At 41.3% G+C, this 21,502-nt stretch overlaps 2 protein-coding genes across 11 annotated transcripts in view; both read right to left on the bottom strand.

Moving 5' to 3' along the window:
* Positions 1-1,438, bottom strand: part of LOC122846699 (SAM and SH3 domain-containing protein 1-like) — a 65,961-nt gene extending 64,523 nt beyond the window's left edge. Inside the window, exons 1-3 of one of the 2 annotated variants that reach the window (XM_044143802.1) lie at positions 1,064-1,438; positions 885-934; positions 206-749 (exon numbers count right to left, since the gene is read on the bottom strand). In XM_044143802.1, coding sequence (XP_043999737.1) covers positions 206-679 — 474 coding nt within the window. In that variant the 5' untranslated portion in view covers positions 680-749; positions 885-934; positions 1,064-1,438. Of the gene's footprint in view, positions 1-205 lie in introns of both variants that reach the window. The other variant, XM_044143804.1, reaches the window with a different exon arrangement.
* Positions 1,439-3,339: 1,901 nt separating this feature from the next.
* stxbp5b (syntaxin binding protein 5b (tomosyn)) overlaps positions 3,340-21,502 on the bottom strand; it is a 36,959-nt gene continuing 18,796 nt past the window's right edge. Inside the window, exons 12-30 of one of the 9 annotated variants that reach the window (XM_044143795.1) lie at positions 20,505-20,652; positions 20,251-20,318; positions 20,103-20,143; positions 19,046-19,266; positions 17,882-18,066; positions 17,437-17,562; positions 16,279-16,430; positions 14,389-14,451; positions 14,233-14,289; positions 14,079-14,126; positions 11,744-11,794; positions 11,435-11,563; positions 10,544-10,783; positions 8,262-8,625; positions 7,971-8,136; positions 6,821-6,932; positions 5,810-5,846; positions 5,626-5,731; positions 3,340-5,536 (exon numbers count right to left, since the gene is read on the bottom strand). In XM_044143795.1, coding sequence (XP_043999730.1) covers positions 5,495-5,536; positions 5,626-5,731; positions 5,810-5,846; positions 6,821-6,932; positions 7,971-8,136; positions 8,262-8,625; positions 10,544-10,783; positions 11,435-11,563; positions 11,744-11,794; positions 14,079-14,126; positions 14,233-14,289; positions 14,389-14,451; positions 16,279-16,430; positions 17,437-17,562; positions 17,882-18,066; positions 19,046-19,266; positions 20,103-20,143; positions 20,251-20,318; positions 20,505-20,652 — 2,356 coding nt within the window. In that variant the 3' untranslated portion in view covers positions 3,340-5,494. Of the gene's footprint in view, positions 5,537-5,625; positions 5,847-6,820; positions 6,933-7,970; positions 8,137-8,261; positions 8,626-10,543; positions 10,784-11,434; positions 11,564-11,743; positions 11,795-14,078; positions 14,127-14,232; positions 14,290-14,388; positions 14,452-16,278; positions 16,431-17,436; positions 17,563-17,881; positions 18,067-19,045; positions 19,267-20,102; positions 20,144-20,250; positions 20,319-20,504; positions 20,653-21,502 lie in introns of all 9 variants that reach the window. The other 8 variants (XM_044143793.1, XM_044143794.1, XM_044143797.1 and 5 more) reach the window with 8 other exon arrangements.

Genomic DNA, 21,502 nt, shown 5'->3' with positions numbered 1-21,502 from the left:
CCCTGCAGAGCTCTGCCTAAGACAGCAACACATCCCCAAGAGCCCTAAAGAGGAATCAATGGACGTCAGCAGCATCAGAGGAATTTGTCACACTCCTCATCACACACACAGCAAAGTGAGCATATTAAACTCAAAGAGACAGCTTCAGACGAGCCAGCATCCAGTCTGAACAAAGAGCGAAACACACGGGGTGACAGTTCCCTACCTTGTGGGTGTAAGGTGCTTGTCCCAGGTTGATTCCATCTTTTGCCAGCTTGTCTCTTATCAGCACCTTCAGCTTCAGCTTGGGGTAAGTCACAAAGTCGTTGCAGTCTGTGAATCTCGGGTTGTGGTTTCCGGGACAGGAGGCCTGGTGTACGGCTGTGGGCTGCACGTGTGACCCCAGTGACCCTGGGTCACGCACTCTTTGGGAGTGGTGACAAGCAGAAGCCTCCAGAGGCTCCAAGGTGAAATAGTAGCCAGGTGCTCTCCTTCTGTCCTCCTCTACGAGTTCCTGCACGGCTGTGAGGAGTCGGTGCCTGTGGTACTGGACTTGGACGCCGATCGCGTCCAGATCCGGCTCTCCGATCTGCTTGCAGACTTCTAGGTCGTCGTAGCCGTTGTCAAGGAAAGACTCGACGTACTGGGCCAGGTGGAGCTTCGAGAGCCACTGGAGGACGAGGTTTGCCCCCTGGCTCATCTTAGGACGGAATTAACAAGGGCTAATTTAATTCATACTCCTCATCATCATCTCCACCTTGGCAGTGCAGCTGAGTGGTCCATGCAACAAAACAGAACCAGGTTCAGCTCTCCAAATTAGGAACATCTGCTGGTAAGTTTCAGAAAGCACGGGTAATTCATGTTTGAAGCATTCAGAGAATAAAAAAAAAAAAAAAAGGCGCTACCTCAAATTATCCGGTAGCCAGCTGAAGGTTCAGGCTTTAATGACCTCCACCTGTGACGTCACGTAAAAGTGTACAAATGAGGTAAATTCACTGTAAGAACAAGCGCGAGACCGCATCTTGGGCAACACAGCGAAGTTCTTTTACTTTCAGACTTTTTCCAATTACAACTATTGAGTTACCTCAAAGTTGATACTTTCTCTCAATCCGGGAACAACCCGCGTTAACGTTTCCCCAGGACTGCGTCCATCCTCTTTGTTTCATTCACCGCACCGGGGAAAGACACGGAGCTCCATCAAACATTTATCCGGGGCAGAGTGCGAAGACAGCAGCCGAAACAAGTCGCTACCGTCACAAACGGAGCGTTAAAGAACAAAGAAGAGAAGAAAAACCTCCAGACGAGCAGAGCGCACTTAGCTCAGTCTGTTCTCCACATACGCCGCGTTTTAAGTTTCCTGTCCCTCCGCTTGTGCGGACAGTTCAGAGTGAAGATGCTGCTGCTGCTGCCCCGGCTACCGACAGATGAGGCTCCCTGCCCGCCGGCCGGATGACGAGAGCACGGCGAGCGCTGCTGCCACCTGCAGGGCTGTTTGAGAAGCGCATCCAATAAAATAAAATAAAATGCTAAAATTAAATCAAAGGGTCGAAAATTAAAATGATTTAAAAATAAATTTAGCACTTAGTTTCAAGAAGTGGTTAAATATTCAGCCAGAACTTGACTAGAAAGTTGCCAATGACAGCACAAAGTGTGGTTTCTCTCCAATTAATGAGGGGAATTATTTTGAGCCCAAATTAGTCCCAGGCAGATAGGAAAAGAAGCAGAAAATCCAATGATTAGAGTTCTTAAAAATGGATGAAGCTGTTTGATGAGTTGTGGATAAAAGAAGGTTTGAAATAATTTAATAGGAGCCCAAACGTCTAACTGGACCAGATACATATCAAACCTGACAGTTCTTAAAAGGTGACATGAAGTCTTAAAACTATCAGTGGGCGTGAATGTTTAATATCTAACCACAGAAGAAGTGAGGCAAATAAACGTAATTTCTTTGAAATTGAGAAGTTTTGTAGTATTTGATTTATTTAGGACAAAACAGCCCACAACTGGAACTGTGACCCGAAGAGTGTCAAAAACGTCTCAATCAATAAAATGACTGGCTACATAAGAACAGAAACCACAGGACAAATGTTACGTTGGGTTTTACATTTATTTATTTTTTTTTACATCGCACAATAATATCTATATATACTGTATCTACAGTCTAAATTGTTTGTGGCAGCAGATTAAGTCAGACATCCATGTGAAATTGATTTTAATAAAACTGTACAAAATTGTATTTTTTATTTTTGCCAAACAAAATACTGCAACTCCACAGATGTTCATCATCCCAGAAGACGGATGGTTGGATGGAAGTATGGCGAGGGCTCTCCGGCACGATACTCGACTGCGGGACGCGTTTCTACAGCGCAAAGGGGCGAAAGCGAGAGGTTCTCTGAAGCAAACAGTGACCTTAACAGATATGCCCCTCCCTCCACTCCTCGTACGTCTACGACTGGCATGACCGGATGAGGGAGACGAAACTGGAAACGTTTGTTCAACGTGGTGCTAAATACAAATGCCAGAACAGATGATCTCTAAGAGGGATAATACATGGTCGTTTCAAGTTTGTAAACACGTAATATCATGCATCCTTCAATGTGCAATAAGAGACCATTTGGGACGTACAAGTTGCAAACTGAAGCACTTTTAAAGTCGAGGCCACACTTTTTGTAGAAAGGACCCAGCAGCCCAGCAGCAGGAGGTGAACCAGCTGCAGTAGTACAGGAAAATGGTTTCTGAATGACGACGAGTTATGAAGAGCCATTGGTTGGACATAAACGTCACTTCCTCCATCTCAAAATTACATAAAGGTACTTGTCTTAATAGATTGTTGAAATAAAAGTATATATTCATTTAGATATATATATATAGATATGTGTTTTTTGTTTTAAAATATAAATATTTTATAGTTTATTTAATTGGACATGAACAAAATCTGAGAATGAAAAAAAATCATTATCAGCGAATGTTTACGATGTTATGGTTCTTCCAAAAAAAGAAAAAAAAAAGGAAAATGGGGCATATTAAAAATCATAGCAAAATTTTACAGAGTACAAAAAATAGTGCAAAACCCACATATTTTGCCCTTCCACATGGGTTTATCTCAGTAGTATAAAGCGAAGTAGATTAAAATCAGCTGTCTGACAAGTGAAGGGTTTCTTTGAAAACTGCTGCGTAATCCACCGCAGGTTTGAGACTTTTCAGTCTTTTCCAGCCGACGGTTCGGGATTTTTCTCTCCGGTGGATCAATCAGTTTGAAAAGAAACTCTTCCAGCTACTGGTGCTCACCTTTCTGAACAATAAAATAAAATAAAATAAAATAAATAAAAGCAGGTCGAGACGGTGAGAAAAGTGTCGTGCTTATACGAAAAAAACAAAACAAAAAAAAAAAAAAAAAAAAAAACAATTTAAAAAAAAAAGTCAGTCTGCTCTCCTTCATGTACACAATAGACTTCGACGAGTGTCAAAATATGCTCTTAGTATTCCGGAGGGGAAAAATACATAAATAAAGACAACTCTGTGAAATAAAGGTAACTCTTTGGTGTCGGAAAACAACATGGCCGCAAGCGTAAAGTGTTGCCGAAGCTCGCGCGCTCAGATTCGCGTCAAACCGTCGCGCTATTTACAACATTTGGCAGCAATTTGGCCTGACGAAGTCTTGCTTTTCCTATGTTAGCGTACAACAGCAGCAGATCCTTGCAGCGTGTGAAAGGAAAGATTGAATCTTTTTCGACAAAACACTCCAGCAAAAATGAATTAAACATGTAGAGATCTGATGTAATGCACTGCATCAATATAGCGGCCATACTACACATATTCCTTCGTACACGCATTTTCACAAACACAAACCTGTACAACGCTTAGCAAAAGTATTCATACCCCTTGGAACTTTTTTTAATACTTCACTGTCACAAACTTCATTGTCCTTAATTAAAATCTACAACAATTGTAGCATTTATTGTCTGTTCAGCCTCCCTTTTATACGATACCACCAAATAAAAAGTGCAACCAAAGTCACCTAATTAGCAAATGGAGTGGAACTGTGTGTTAAAAATCACACACCAAAAAAAATCATAATAAAGACAGGGCTGAAAACCAAACCATACCACAATTTACAGATTTGAATTTGTGAACACAAAAACCATCCAGAATACTCCTAAACCTCCACGACTACGCACTTCTTTGACGAGGAAAAGCTCACGAGGGACGAATACTTTTGCAAGTCACAGTAGCGTACACATAGCTAGAGGTTAGCGTTTACTCTTCATGAGGCAAAGGCAAACAAAAAAAAAAAAAAAAAGAGAGAGACAGTGTTTAAAAGAGCAGCTCATAGAGAGACGAGCTGTGGCACTGTGAGCACGTCACTGTGCTCGGTCATATCTACCAACACAAACAGCATCACCACTTCCATTGTGCTGTGAGAGAAACACTTTTTCTTCCATATGCATAAAAAAAAAAAAAAAAAAAAGACAAAAATCATCTTCAGCCACACGAGGATGGAAAAAAAAAGGTTGATTTTTATCCCAGAAAACCTCTAAAAAAACTCCCACAAACATTTATCCTTGTTAAACTACCGACAATCTTTGTTTAGCCCGTCACAATTTCTGACTTCAGCACTCCGGGGTTTTCCAGTGTCTCAACTCATTTATTAGAGAACGATGTAAACTCTTCATTGGGGGTAAACATTTTTAGCACTTTTTTTTTTTTTTTTTTTTTGCTCACTTAACTTTTAATGCCCAACACACAATCTTCAATGCCAAAATATTTTTCTAACTTAAATGAAAACCAAAGTGACTCAGAAAACATTCTCGCCCAAACAGCGACTCGGTAGATGTGAAAAGGTCGATGGCAAACTACTGAACTACCAGCCCTTGTTCAGTTAAGAGGCAACAGATCCAGCATCTGTTTGTCCAATTTATCTACTCTACTACTCTAAGTGCTTCAAGGCTCTTTCAAGATGGAGAAAACAGAGAAAAAGGATGACTCAGGACAGAAAAACTCCTTCCCAGTCACTCCTGTGGAACCTCACGTGTTCACTCGATTCGTTTCGAAGGATCAGACTTTTCTCCTCGTTTTAGTTCGCTGTGTTTGGCAGACACAATAAAGGGCTTAGAAAGAAAAAAAAAAGGGGGGCTGGGAAAGTGCAGCCAGGCCACCCAGAGTACATTATATTTGCAGAATTGTCCCTCCTCCCTTTCCTGTCTTCGCTCGACAAGCAGCAGGTGTGGATATACGTCGATCTTCTAGCGCTGTCGGGTGAAACGGAGGAAGAGAAGCCAAGGAGTTCGCTTCTCGTCTCTGTCGACTGGAGTAATGGAGAGTGAAGATTATTGTGCTGAGAGAGAGAGCATGATTCTGTTGAGCAGAGCACCCCCAGCCCAACCGCCCGACCGCTCGCCTGCGCGGACAAAAAAACAGGAAAAAAAACAACAAAAAAAAGAGAAGAGGAGGAGCCCCAGCTCCCCAGAGATACTGGTGTGCATGATAACAGAGTCTAGCGCTCCGCTCGCTGTCATCAGAGCTGGTACCACTTTTTATCTTTGTACTTCACCATCATCTGGGGAGAGAAACAATAAGAACCACAGATTGATTTCAGAGGGGGAGCAACAAGAAAACAAACCGGGTGAAACAGAGGTCGTTCCGTACGTTGTGGGCGTGTTTCGAGAAGGACTCCGCGCTGGCCATCATGGCTGCCGTCCTCTCCTCCAGCTCTCCCAGTTTCTGCCCTCTCTCGTCCAGCGCCACCCGGGCCCGGGCGAGGTCGCCCACCACCCCAGACGCCGCGCCCTTCATGCCCTCCATGCTGCCCGGGCCCGGGATGTGCTGGGCCAGGCTACGCGAGGCCTTGCCGGCCGCCGTTTCGCCGACTAGCAAACAACGACAAAAAAATGGCTTACGATTATTTGATTAATCAGATATGTAAAAAAAAAAAAAAAAAAAAAAAAAAAAAAAAAAAAAAAAATTGGCACATTCTGCAGATTGTTCATTCACCCACTTAAGACTTTTTACATGCAATATTAGAAATACACTAAAAGATGAAAATGAGCAAATAATGAAATGTCTTTTTTAATTAAAAAAGACATTTCATTGCCTAAAATGCAATAGCATAGCACTCCTTTAGTGAGTTTGGACCATTTTCACTGTCAGGTGTTCTCATCTAAAATGTATTTGGTACAGATTTGGTACCGAGGTGTGAATATATTGGGGTTTTTTTTCAGCAGATCGTCTTCTTTTTAAGTCTTTATGCTCCAGTTAACGACTAATCGATTACTAGATTAATGGACGATTATTTCAGTAATCAATTCATCGCGATTAATTTGATTAATCGTTTCAGTCCCAGTTCAAACCATAAAAATAAATAAAAAGAGTTGATCCTAGCTTATAGGTCATGGGCGAGTTTTAATTTTTGAAAACAAATATACACTGAGAATAAAACCCTCTAAGATTACAAATAGGCATACTCAAAAAAATATATATAGTTAAATAAATAAAAAAAACTGAACTGCCTTAAGTGATGTTACCAGATGCATCCAAACATGGAAGCTTATTTCTGAGAGGGTTGGTTTTATCTTCATTAAATAAAAAAGCAAAGTGTATAAAAAAACAGAATGATATGTTCTCTAGACAAACTTTAGTAAAGTGACTTTGATTGCGCTTAAGGTAACGTCTTGGTAGCAGCTTTAAGCAACGAGCCAACTCTCACTGGTCTATTGAGAAATCAAAGGGCAGCGAAAGCATCACTGATGGGAAAACTGCTGAGACCGGAGTGGAGGTATTATGTAAATGTGATGTAAAAGGTCAGAGCGGCCTTATGTAACGCCGAAGGACGCTGCGCACTCACAGAGGTCTTCCCTGTCCAAAGACTGAGCTCCTCCGCCAAAAAGGCCTTTGAAGAAGCCTCTGTTCGGAGCCTCCGGCGTCTCCACGGGGGTAAATAACTCGCTGAGCATTTCCTGAGGACGACAAAAGCATCAGCATGTCCGTTTCAATATACTCTCCCCTAGGACGTTCAGTCCGAGCAATAAACGTCAGCTTTAAAAACAAAAAACCCAAAAAAAACAAACAACCCAGGATCTGAAATAATGCAATTTCCTACCAAAACGTCAATAACTCCCTTCAACAGTTAACAATTTAACTTTACAGAAGCGATTTTCACTGAGATTTTACGAGACAGACAAACACAAAGTGCGAAATGGAAGAAAAAACAAAACAAAAAAGAGAGTATTTATTCTTAGCCGTCGGAACAAAAAATAAAATCCAGTGCAATTATTGGCCATCAGAATTCATTGCAGGTTTCCTACGCTCTTTTGAAGCATCCCCACAGCATGATACTACCACCACTGTGCTTCACAGAGGCGCTGAAGTGGACTCAGGTACAGAGTAGCAGATGAAAACATTAATCATTTGATATTTTAAAATTACATCTGACAGACCAAAATATAGATATGTGGAAATTTTGGTATTCTGAAAACCAAAATGAAAATAATTCATCCAAATAACAAAGCAAAAAAAAAAATAAAAATAAAAAATCTAAATCAAATTCTTTCAGCATAAAACTTCTGAAGCTTTAACAAAAAGTTACTCAGTTGACAGAGTATCAACTTTATACTTTATGATGAAATTACTCAAGTAAAAGTAAAATGTAAACATACTGTTAAAAATACGTCTAAAAGTAAATTCTTTCCCAGAAGTTACTTGAATAAATGGAACTAGTTACTATCCAAACCTGCACATACAAAGCAGGTGACCTCTGATTGCTCTGGAATTTATTTTAGGTGTTAAAATAAAGGGAGTTGAATGCAAAAATGACCCACTTTTATTTAGAAAACTAAGCATCATTTTTCACTAATTATGCCACGTTAAACGGCATGAATACGATTTTGAAGGAACAGATCTTTCTGATCTCGCTCTTCATAAAAATTGCCTACACAAATCAATCAGTTGTTTGCCAAAAATTGCAATCCTATGAACCGATTCCCTTGCTGCCTGACCTGAAGGTTGTCGCACGTCTCCTGGCTGTAGGTGATCCTCTGGATCTCGGTGGGTGAGGTCATGTACAGAGCCTGGCCCAAGTTAGAGAAGCAAAACGTTCTGGCTATCCGCATATCTGTCAGCGGCAAGTAGTTGAAGTCCAGCAGAGGCCGCAGACTGGGCAAGCTATAGCCAGCAAACGGAAAGATGTCAGAGGGATGTGGTGCTTTACTGCACTTTTGGCAGGAGATTCAAAGAGAGGTGAGGCGTTTTGATCAGAGGTATCAAAACTGCAAAGCACCAGCGCATACCTCAGGGTCATAATGTGGCCGTTGGCACAGAAACAGGCGATGCAGTAAGCCCCGGTCATCTGCACCACGTCGGCGCGCAGCACAAACGAGGTCTCGGTGATGTTGTGTTTGTAGATGCTGGTTTGGGACGGCATGGCCACCACCTTGGCCTGCTTGTCCGAACACAGCACGGCAAACTGGGAGTCCTGGCCTTCCTGTGAGGATGGAGGCGTGGCCGGCCTGCGCCTCCGGGTCTTCTCTTTCTCTTTCTCCTCGTCTGAGGCGTTGGGGTCGTACCACGCTTCGCAGGAAGGGGGCAGCAGAGTTCCAGCAGCATCCAGCAGGGCCATGGTCAGGATGCCTCCTTTGAGTTGGACCAAGGTTCCTGGAAATGCGAGTTTGGATTATAAAACAACAAAACACGGCACAGAGAGGAATTGAGAGGGTTTCTGCAGGTTTCAACAGCTCAGATTTGAGATGTTTTATGGCCTTTAAGAGTAACATTTAAGACTTGTAATGCAAAATGTACAAAGGTAAATTACAAATTTTATACACATATAGTTTCTATAAATTATAGATCTTATCCTATTCTCACTTTAGTTGAAGACAATTTGTTATCATAGGTGCACCTGTGGCTCATTCTCAATTTTATTTTCCTCCAAATGTATTTTCCTCCACACCGGCAACTTTGTTGAAATCAAATTCTTCAATAGGTAAGACTGATCGTTCTGTTCGACCACCGTGTTTAAAATCCCCCACATCTCCGACTTCAGAGTTTGTGTCGCACCAAATGCCGCTCTGAGATCAGTGCTAGTAGCCGCAGCGCAGATCGTTCTCTGGGGAGCTTTAGCCATGCCAGGGGATCAAAACGGTGACATTTCTAGGGTCTGTTTGTGGCACTGGGGAGCGGCGTTGTGCTTCTCACAGTACATATGGCTCTCTGCGGTCCGAACCCTCATAGTGCCAGGATTTTTTGCACTGAATTTATGTGGCATCCTACGGGTTGGCCAAAAAAAAGTGAGCCAGTGGCAAAGATGAACCTCTAGCTAGCCAGGCGAATATAAAATAACATAGTATATATATAAATATAAAACTATTGAGGAACAAATAATACACCCAGGCTAGCTCTCTAGGGTATATTACTATTAAATTAATATACCGTAGCTATTAATGTGCCCTAGCAAGCTACCTAACTGGTATGGCTGGACGATGTTTGTCCTCTAACTAGCTGCTAACATACCCAGCTAGGTATGTTAGCAGCTAGTTAGATGTAGTCACAGGATGCAAAAAGAAGTCTGCCTCAAATTCTTGCCTGACCAAAAAGTCACAAAAATACAAACTGCATGAATATATAAGATTAAACGGTCCTGCCACGTCAAAATGTAAGACCTGTAATTAATGTATTTAAGGCCAAATCTGATTTTTTTTTTGTTTTTTTATTAATTCCAGACATTTTAAAGCCTTAATTTTAGACACATGAATTTAAGACTTTTTCTGTTATTTATTTGTAGAAATGTTTGGGAATGATGACGTCTTTACACTTCACAAATGCACACCAACTTTACCTTACCCAGATCTAATCGCTTCAAATCCCATTTGAACAAGGGCTGGAACTAACAATTATATTGGTTATTGATTAATCTGTTAACTAATCTGATAATTAATCAATTAGTCACAAGGAAAAATTTTCACATTCTGTAAATTTTTCATTTAGGCTTTATTTTTATAACACGGACATTTATTTAAAGATGCAAATGAACCAATAAATCAATTCCTTTTTTAAACATTTTATTGCCTATAATGCAATGACACAGTGTGCAAACAAACATCTGATCATTTGTAGCACAGGATGCATCTGCAGCTAAAAAAATACTTCAACCTCTACATGTCAGATAGCAAAAGGTGCTTAACAGGAGATTTATTTTACACTAATTTTGACTGGGTGAAGCTTAAAACTATGACATTTAAAAAGTTTTGGTAGACCATATTTGCAGACACAGGGGTTTCATTTTATGTTAAATGAAAAATGCATATATTTTCTATATAACTTTGGTTCAGTTACTGCTCTGAATATATTGTTCCTTCAGCAAATGGCTTTTGGTTAAGTCTATACACTCCAGTTAACGATTAATCGATTGCTAATTTAGTTGACAATAATTTTAAGAATTGATTAATCACTAGTAACCCGATTAATTGTTTCAGGCCTAATTGAAACATATTAAAATATGAGGCTTTTTCCTGATAAAAATAAAGCTCAGGAGGTATGAATACTTTTGAATGGCACCCCATGTCGGGCTTCTCACCGCAGGAGGCAAAGCTGAGCGGCTGCTGCAGCTTCTGGTCGCCGCCCGGCTGCAGGCTGAGGGCCACCACCGTCACGGAGCCCTGCGTGGTCCCCACCAGCAGGCAGGGGCTGGCCAGGCTGCCTGACTTCCTGGGGAAACTCTCGCAGAAGTAAAAGGAGGAGATGGCCTCTCGGGATTCTCTGTCTATGCTGGTCACGCTTGAGCTACGCGAGCGGGTGAATGCGTTATCCTTCCCATCTAGACGGCAGGTTTGCGGATGGACAAAAAAAGAAAAACCAAACAGGGATAAAGAAAATCAGGAAATGATTTCAGTTGGAGGCCAAGAGAAAGCTGGGTCACATGTTACCAAGCAAAAACAGGAAACCAGGTTAGATGTTCTGTAAAAACACACCTCTCGACTCTTTTGTAAATTACCAGCCAGACAACACGAAGGAAACCCTTTGTTAAGGACAGACCAGAGGGCTTTTGGACATTGAGATGCGTTTCTTTTGTCCCAATTTGCTTTTGTTCGTTTAAAATCTGACAATCTCAATGTGAAAAGCTCCAGCCGAAGCACATGTTTGATCATCTTCTTAACAAAAAAATAAATAAATAAAAAAATCACTGAAAGGGATCTCCACAGAAACACTAAGTGAGGGGGGAAAGCTAATACGTCGCCCTTCACCCGAGTTCTTCTCGAGGGAGAAACTGGAAACAGGAAAAGCAAGATTCCGGACGCCACGTGCGCTCAAGCAATACGAACTTCCTCCAAAAGAAACAGGACAGGATCACCGTGAGAGGATTAGTGTCACGTGTTATCCATTTTCACAATGAAAAGAGCCTCGTTTGTGGGGATTAGTACGAGTTATCCCACTCCGGCCGAAGTCCAGCCGTGACCGGTCCACTCACATCGGTGCGGGTCTGACTTAGTTCTATGAACATTCAACTTCTGGGTCATCCTGGCCGCCAGCTTGCCATTTTTCATACTACCAGCGGGCCATTTACACAACCAAGGGGACCCCCGGCGGGAGCGGTCCTCTGCGTCCGGAGCAGACACAGACAGGGTTCATCTCAAGTTACGGTGCAAAACACAGCATCACTTTTAAATTCACACAAACACTCTGCAATGCTCTCATATAAAAAACAATAATTCCTGTTAAGATAAGGGGGGAGAAGAAGTTAAAACATCAAAATTGATCAATTCATTTGTTAGCTTACCCAGATCTGGCTTTTGCTCACCAGACGAGCTAATTTTCCGCGACATCTTGGCTGGAAAAAAGGAGAAACAAATAGCCCTAATTTTTAAAAGGAGAGACGTTTTGTGCACCTGCTTAGATAAATCACAGCGATCAGGAATTAGAGGCACTTGTCCAACAGTTGCAGCATCAAACATTCGGGAAAAACTGCAGGACAACTGTTGAGGCTCGGTTCTCCGAGAGGCACTCGTGGACCCTTCAGCTTTTTCACATTTCAAACTGGGATCATATGAAACCAACATATAACGGTGCGTAGTTGCAGGAAGAAATAAAGGAGCTGGATGCGTGGATCTAAAAATCTGAAAAGTGCGGCAACAATAGGTCAACCTTTTGCAGATTTACGATGAGCACAACTAGGTGCTGTCTAGGTGACAGATGGATCTCTGCAGCTCCCCCAGAGTCACCACGCTGAGGCGGGTTTTCAGGAGAGGAGCTGAACCGTGCACTGAGAAATGTTCACGCAATTAGGCCTGTCAAACTAACTAATTTTGTTAGGAGATAAATCCTCCAAGAGGTTATTGCGATAAACGACAACATTATTGATTTGAGATCATTTTCAAGTAATTTAATAGTCAGGGCATAATAATGCAAGACCACTTTCTAAAAGATCAATAAACTTTAAGTCCTACTGAAGATTTAACACAGGAACTGGAAGACATTTTAGATATCCAAAATAAATGAGAAATTAAGGCAACACTTTATTTCAAGACTGACATGACACTGTAATAAACATAACACCTGTTATGAACATGAAGGAGTCTTTATGAATGTTTACGACTGTCGTCATTCGGTAAATATGCTTTTAATGCAAAGCTGAAGCTTTTAATTAACTTTTCGTGCAAGTTTTAAAGGAATTTTGCATTAAAAGTGGCATTATTTACTGAATATTGCAAAGTTTACACTCTTAAAGAACTTTTAATGCAACTTTGAATCAAAAGTGTCATTATTTGCCGAATGACACTTCATGACAGCAGTCATAAACATTCATAAAGACTCCTTCATATCCGATCTTATGTCATGCTTATGACAGTCTTCTTCAAATAGAGTGTTACCAAAATTAATTTATAAAGTCTCTAAAACAAAATAGTTCTTCAAAAAAAAAGAAAAAAGGCTGGTTTACACCAAAGCATCAACTCCACCGAGTTTATGGTAGAAAGAGATGGAGAAAAGAGAAAAAACAATAAATCATGCAAATGGGAATTATTGAGTGTGTTTGAATTTATTGTGCCATTGATTGATTTATCTCTTATTGTGACAGGCCTAGATGCAATCTTGTTTTACAATCTCCTACTTCTTCGCATGTGGACTCAATTTCAATCAAGACGACATCTGAAGGCGCATGGCTGCAAAAAGATGCCACACTGTTTAGATTTTTTTTGGAAAATAGCATTTGTAAAGCCATTTTTTTTAACTTCCTAAATCACAATCATGCACCGCACCAGGTTGGTTTTTCATGAAGCCCAAATAAGTTTTTATACTAAATCTTATCCTAAACTGTGCATACAGCTTATGCCAAATTGTCTTGATTGTAACAAGACTCTGAATACAAACCAAAAATGTGTTTATATTCCAAATAAAAAAAGCACAAAAAAAAAAGCAACTAATTTTTTATTTTTTTCTGCTCCCAGGAGTGTTGCCATTCCCAAACACGGATCCCCCAAAAGTTGCCTTAGGAGTCCACAACCACCCTCAGAACCGCCATCAGAATACAGATGAAGCAGAAAAGCATCGCAGAGGAGCCGGCACTGTCAAAACAAAGCAAGAAGCAGTTGAGAAATAAGATAATTATAATTCAGTGAACACTGTTATGCACAGAGAGTAGGTGGAAAGCGGATAGCCAAAAGATCACACTGAATCGAAACCCTGGAATGGGAAATGCAGCGAGCATCGACGATCGAAGAGAACTCAAAATCCAAGTGGTTAGTGACACAAATATTGAGGCAGATTTTCGACAGCTTTCCTTCGGCGACGGGAAGTAAAAAGCATCAGCTGTTACATCCCCAAGCAATAATCCGTAGAGTGTGAAGAGAATTTGATTAGGAAATCTGAAAGAAAGGCTGCAATCTGAAAGGCACCCTGTCATGCAAACAATAAAAGCAACAGGATTATTTTTTTGTGATCAGTAAAAAAGCAAAAAAAAAAAAAAAAAAAGCCACGTCTCCACTGAAAAATCTGTCTTTCATTGGCACGCTACGCACAGACCGGCAGAGGGTCAAGGCAGAGTTTGGTTAGAGCGCCGTCATTCATGGAGAGAGAAACAGTGAGCGAAGGAAGAACGCACGTGAAAGATACAGTACCAAAGTCATTGGCAACCGTCTTGGAAAAGCGTCTGCTTTTTAACTTCACTGGAAATGAGGGTTTGGGGGGGGAGGGAAGAGGACAAATCAGACGTCTTCAGCCATTTATGATTTCCTGGAGTTAAGAGGGCACATGCACTGAAAGATACGGTACCCTTCTCTATGAAGTTCTGTTTTCGTTCGTCGTCTGAATTGCAGGGTGAGGTAGATCCTGGGTGATAGATGGAAGCATTTGGGCAAAAATGCTTCTTAAAAAAAAACAAAACAAAAAAAAAACACTTTTCGAGATGGTTTTAGGTAAGTGGCTTACCTGACGTGGGAGATTTGCATCGGTCCTCTGAGTTGTTAGACCCGTCGTTGGAGTCGCAAAATCCTGCAGAAATTATTGATTGGAAAGAAAAAAATTAGCCCAATTTACTCCTTAGAAATCCCCAAACAATCCTTTGTCTGATGCAACTGATAGGAGGGGTCAACTATTAGAAAAGCTGCAGGGATGGCAACTATTACAATGCACCAAATATGGACCAAATGCTAATAATTCAACCAGGTTGGTATTGTTTGCCTGCTAATACTGAAAGCTAGGTTTAAAGATACACGACCTGATTTTGGTTAAATGACCTCCAAGCCTAAGAAAACTCCTCCTCCCCAACACCTTGTTTCAATGCCGAGGACTCAAATCATGAGGTTTGGAGATCCGAAGCAAATCAAATCAAAACCAGGGAGTGTATCTTAATGAGGGAGAGGGAAAGCTTCCAAGAGCAAAACAATCGTGTGGAAAGGGGATAAAAAAAAAAAAAGAATTACAAAAACGATCTGACACAACGGGACTTACGGAAGTGAGAGGAGCGCAGTTTTTTCACAGACTGAGAATACAAGCTAGAAAGTCTGGACATGTGAGACGAAGCAGTTGGAATGTCTTTCTCAAAAATCACACAAAGAGATCAACAAAAACAGTGAAAATCATTGAGACAGAACAAAAAAAATGAGTGAAAATTAGAAGTGTAAATAATAATTTAAAAAAAATAGCACAGATTCTCTGAGGCCTGCTGCTGAATTCATCTCTGAATATAATAAAAGGGATGCACTGGTATCAGATCGAACTACCACAGTAGTAAGTAGCTTTGTTCACTAGACTCTAAATCTCTGTTTTCCCCAAATACACACACAAACATAAGTACAGTTTTTTTCAAAATCTTCGCTTTGGTCAGAGTTTCTCCAAATAATCGTTTTTAGTTATGTAAAACAGAGTTTTGGTGTGGATAAAAGGTAAAAAAGAACAAAAATGTCTTTGTTTTCCAAGAAAACAAGGCTGCAATAACAAAAACCCTCTTTGGTGTGGAAGTTTTAACAGAGCAAAAACTAATGTTCAATTCAGAGAAGGTACAGGAATGTGAGGAGCTATTTAAAAGGAAACTGTATCTTGAATGTCATGTTGCGCCATGCGTGAGAGTTTGATTTTCACCAGACAACATGAAGGCTGAACGGAGTGCAGTCGCTCTGTTTGGCAACAGGCTGGAACTGCAAATGTTAAGACTCTTGAAAATCTTAGAAATCTACATTCTTAACGAAACACGCACTCAAACTTCTACTTTAGTAATGCTAATTATAGTGCTAGCTGGGTAACTGCCGATATTAGCTTGAACACAAATGCATGAATCATCAGCAGAACTTGATGAATGGAGCAGAAACGCATATAAAACCTGATAAGTCTATACCTGCTTCTCTATACTGCTGCGTTTGGAATTAGGTTTGCGTTTTATTACGAAAAAAATGATATACAATCTGGAATGTAGACAGACATCAAGATATTTAACAGGGACGTAAGTAAAGTTTGTGTAATATTTCTATCGCATAAAGGAATCCAAAGGTAATTTCGGTTACGATGCAGCGTTACCGACATGCACTCGCTCTGCTGTTTTAGCACTGTCCTACTCAACAGATGGAGAACCTGTGAGTGATGCCCCCTGTTGAGGGAGAGAAGCTACTGCAGGGGGCCGTGCTCATGGTGTGAAGTCAGGGCAGCTGCCAAGTGTCAGCTCCGCCCATCCAACTCCACCTCTGGCCGCCTGATCAAGTTCAGCTTTACAGAGAGACACCAGGGCCGCTGCTCTGGGAGCGGTTGAGCTGTGGTACTTAGCGAGGCGCACAGAGCGGGAGACAAACAAGACAAAGGTGTTAACTGGTGGGAGCGCTCACGCACCTCCAGAAGGCTGGCGTGGTTTCCGCGGGGAGCGGAGTTGCCTCTGGCAGGGGTCCGACGGGCTGTACAGCTCCCAGGTGCCCAGGTTGAGCAGCAGGGTCTTCTGGACGTAGTCCACCACTGCCAGACCGTTGCTGTTCCCGAACACCACGCTGAGAGGCGGAGAGAGGCAGAGGGGTCAGGCGAGCCTCCAGCCTTCTCCCAGTTTGTCATCTCATCAACTTCAGTGGATTTTAAGGCGTAGGTTTATTTATAACACATCTCAGCAACAAGGCAAATTCTGTGTTTTATATCTGAAAATCGTCAGCAATTATAAAACAAGCAATAAACATTTTGTCAAACCCCCATAATCAAAATCGTTGGGCAAATACGCATCAAACATGTGGTTTAATGCTCCACTTACTCTACAAATCCAACTCTAAACTAAGACATTTTCTTAGTTTCAGATGGATTGATGCCATCCTACATTTCATAAGACAGAAACTTTTCACACTACTTTGAATAATTGACTGAACTTACTGTACCGTTTGATAACTGGGATCAATTTGAATGTCTGTGATTGAATTGACACCATCTTTTTTGCAAAGTGCCTCAAGATGACTTGTGTGCAGCGCTACACAAATAAACAAAAACAAATTGAAGTGCGCACGGCAGCTTAATTTCAACAAAGAAAAAGAAAAGACGACCTCAGTGGTTTTGGTGCGCAGGAGGAAAATGAAGATAGCAATCAATGACTTTTTTTTCAAGCAGCCATGTTAAAGGGACTGTCCGGAAAAATTTGGATATTACTGGTACATATTTCATTAAAAGTTAAAAAAATATCCATATATATCTTTCTGTGAATATGTATTATGTTACAACATGGATACCTGCGGCTTACAGATAACTATGACCTACATATGTGTGCACTTTTTTTAAATCTTATTTTACACTTGTGAGAGAGGAGACTTTAAAATACTGCAGTTAGTTTATAAATGACTGAACCGGCTTAGTGCTACAACACATTAAAGATGTGCTGCTGTTGGATCAACCTTCCAGACCTCTCAGGTCTTCTGGTTGTGCTCTGCTCTGCATTTTAATTCAGAATACATTCCATACTTGAGCAGGACGCACACGGGAACTGTGTGCAGAGGCGTGACGTGATGCGTCAACACTTACAGGCCGAAGGAGGAGTTGACTGCCAGGCTGGTGATCTGCTGAGGCGGCTCCCCGCTCACCCACACCAGCTGGACCACCAGCTCCACCTGGTAGCCCGGAGACTGCTTCAGCGGGGAGCTCCGCACCCTGCATCAAACACACAGCGGGATGAGACAGCAGGCTGCACTTTACACCACCATGAATTATCCTTCCTCTTCCACACTCGCGACTAAATCTCCTCGTTCCCCCTTCCTTCCGCCTTTTACTGTCGAGACGTCTTTGCTATTTCTAACATTTCTTTATAGACGGGATCATTTCACCGCTGACCTCCAGAGGGAGTGATCTGATGACTGCATCGCCTTTTATGAGTTTTTTGACGCCATTTTTTTTTTTTTTAAGGAGCAAAGACATCAATCATGTAAAAAAACCATGTAAAAAAAACAAAAACAAAACAAACTGTGCGTACTGAAGGCATGGTATATTGTCTCTGGATCCTTCGGAGGAGTTGACGCCTGCAGTGAGCTGGTTCGGGGGCTCGGCCTCCTGAGGGCTGGAGGAAGCTGCGGAGGTCGGCAGGGTGGGGGTCTGCTCTCCCCCCGGATCGGGGGAGTCGACCTCGCTGAACTCGCACTGCATCCGAACCTCCAGCAGCTGTGAACGCGAGACAGAAGAGGAGAGCTTGTGTCAAAAGCATCCTTTCTTACTTGCAGGATTTACAAAGTATGACTTTAACAGTATATTCAATATTAACAGTAACTTCATCCAATAAGTTATGCAGCATGCAAGTCATCGATTGACTAAAGGCCATTTTCTTGACAACCCAAATTTTCTCCTGTATGAATTTAGTGTTGTCTTTCTACAGTACTAAATTTTTCATGCTGAATTTAAAAGAAAAAATGTTTAAGATTTTAACACTATTTTGTGTCGGCTCTCTTAAGTAGTGACTGAATAAACAGAAAATGTCTTTGTTAAACCTAGACATAGTCATAATACATAATAAAAAAGGAACCTCTAGGGTTGCTAAGTAGAAAAATAAAATATGAAAAGATTAAAATATGAGAAACACTTAATCCCCCACGAACAGAGAGATGTTCATACAGACGTACCGTCTGCGGTTTCTCCTGAAGGAATATTAAAACTTCGCTCCATGTAGTTCATGACAGAACCTCAAAAATCAACCATCCTTATTGGCATCATGTTTTTCCATCATGTTGAAATTTTTCTCCGTTATGCTCTCCACCTTTTCATCACATCCTCGCCTTCGTAGATGATAAACTAATTGTTCATATTTCAAACCAGAACCACATAAAGTCCATTTTGTATCCCACACCGGTCTCTATTTGGACTGTTTCTTTTTCTGGTATGGCCCCGCCATCTTTGTTTCAGTATCAACTGGCTCCGCTTAAGGATGACCAGCAGCTCCCTCTGCTGGATGGCGGCCAAACCGGCGGAAATCATTAGTTAATCGATGGGAACTAATTTTGACCTAATAAACAAATCAACAGTTAATCATAAGTTGATTAATTATTTGCATCCCAAGTATCCATAAAATTTGAGCATCCCCCATACAGGAGCCACTGCAAGCCAGAAACGGAAAGTAGTGATAAAGGATTGGTTCTCATGCATCTACCTGAACAACTTCAGTGGTGGCTTCCTGTTTGCTGAACCTGTAGATGATGACGTGAGCAGAAACTCCAGCCACGCACAGCATCCTGCTCTCCGGACACCAGAACAAGGTCTGGATGGCAAACGGGTCTTCGTCGACGATGTCGGTGCTCGGCTTCTCCTCCTTACCCCGGGCCCTCTCGAACACCTTGGCAGTCTTCAGCTTGTACAGCACTTGAAGCATTACTATGAAAACAGAGAACGAGTGAGGAACACTGCTAACCACCAGTAGTTTCAGAAAAAGAAACATGAGGTTAATGATGCACTTGAGAAGAACTAGATAAAAAATGAGTTTTGTTGTTGCCTCAATCTTACCATTTCTGGTGGCTTTATTTTTTTGTTACTAAATACATTTGAAAAGCAAAAACTGGCTTTTTCATTAAATCTAACATGCTTGTTCTACTCAGATTCTGAAATATTTAAGTGTGAAGTTGGGAACCTACTTTCCCACAACGTCTCCAGTTTCAAACCCCGATTCAAATGGATCCTGAAAGATCTTGTTTCCTCTTTTGTTATGTTGCAGTTAAATTTTGAAGGTGTGCCGTTTACAAAAGAAGGTTTGTGTGGGGGTGACAAACCTCCAAGGCATTATTTTTCACTGCAATGGTTGACAGTGAGTGAAGCCACAGCACTTAGGTTGGACCCCCCCCCTCACTCGTCTATCCACCGCAGAGTCTACTTTTTCCATTTCAGCTTTTGCAAAGTCAAAACACGGTTTGTGTGCCAGACTTAAAGCTGGGTCTTTATAACCCGTTGGAACGGTGGAAAAGCTTTTACCGGTGATTTCTTAAAAGAGTGTGTGAATATTTTCACATCCTGCATTTCTGGTTAAAAATAAAAACTAAAATAAAGCAAAGCAAAAAGAGCATTACTTTGACAACAGACAAACAATACCTTTGATTTAACTAGCCATTTGTTCCAGCTATATTTGTGAATTGAAATCTAGTAACAGTTGTTCAGTTTTCTTTGTTTTTTTGTTTTTGGACTTTGTGTGTATGACCAACCAGAAAAGAAACACTTACACGCAGAAGCATCCCAAAATTTGATTGACCCATCGGCATGCCTGTTTTTGAAGAGAACCAGAAAAAAACGGAACGCTACATAAGTTACAACTCCAGAAAAGAAAGGCAATCACTACCAGATTGTTTAATTTGATCAATAATTACAGACCCTGTGATGATAATCTCTGGGTAAGTCTGCGTGCCTTGGCCCCAGTTTCCACCACTAATGGGCCATTCCTGTAAAAAGGAGAAAACTGATTAAATTATGATCGTTACCCGTCTGACTCAGGCCAAATTATTTACTGCATCTGCCGCAAGATTTCTCTCTCTTGCTGCCTTCCCGTTAGACACCGTGTCTCCGAACCCAAACGCTAGAACGGGAGAGACGATTTCAGGTCCGTTTAACATAGAGGAGTAAATCACCTTCTTGCTGTAGCCTTGTCGCTTTTGCCGGCTGCCGACGGAGTAAAGTGCAGGAATGAGTTCAGAGGGGCAGTCGGCAAAATACTCGCAACACGTCACCGGTGACTCGTGGATGGAGAGAGGGTAGGGGCTCTCAAATATCGGATACCTGTCACGATAAACAAAAAGAGTTGACGGGTGAAAATAACTTAAGGAAAATATTATATGTGTCAAGGTAGTTTAGGAGTTTGCGTGGCATGATCTAATGCTGCTTGGGTTTGTTGGTAATTGAACTTAGTCAAAGATGCCAATAAGGTCATGATTTCTATATTTGATCCCTGCTCTTTTCATTTTAACACAACTGTAACTTAAAAGTGTCTTTAAATGAGAACAGATGAAAGAAAGTTAGAGATGCACCGATCAAAGTTTTCTGACAGATGTTGAAATTCGCTTAATCCTATTTTAAATGTGAAATCTTCTATTTCTGATCTCTCTCAAAACCTCGACAACTTGTGTCGCTGTAAAACAGCAGCTTAGGAATATTTTAAAACAAAAGGAAAATGACTGAGCACCTTCTAAACTGGTTTAGCGTCTTAGCAATTAGCAGGGTTACAAAGAGAATTATTCAATTGTTTAATTGCAGGTAAGATGCACAAAGAGCTGCCAACATTACCAAATCTGTAATTTTCAATGATAGGCAGAGGTTAAAAGTTAAAAACCTCAGAACAAATTTGCTGTTAGCTACTCAAAGCCTTGCTCTCTCTCACTCTTTTGCAGCCTTAACGTGTTATAGAAAAGAAATTTAACTTTGAAGACGTACTTCTTCTGACGCAATTAAGACCTTACTGATTTTAAAAAGAGCTACGTTAATTTCAAGTTTTCTGCAACCAGTGACAGCTTCCACACAGAAGGTTATTGTTGCCATGGCAGCCAAACCTTAACAAAAACCCAGCCTTGTTGGAAAAAGACTAGATTTTTGATTTCCCACCTGATCACTGGTAAAGGATTAGCGAGCTAGA

The sequence above is a fragment of the Gambusia affinis genome, linkage group LG16 (assembly GCF_019740435.1).
Source record: "Gambusia affinis linkage group LG16, SWU_Gaff_1.0, whole genome shotgun sequence".
NCBI classification, from domain to species: domain Eukaryota; kingdom Metazoa; phylum Chordata; class Actinopteri; order Cyprinodontiformes; family Poeciliidae; genus Gambusia; species Gambusia affinis.
Note: the sequence above shows the minus strand (reverse complement) of the source record. Positions and strands in the feature narration are given on the sequence as shown.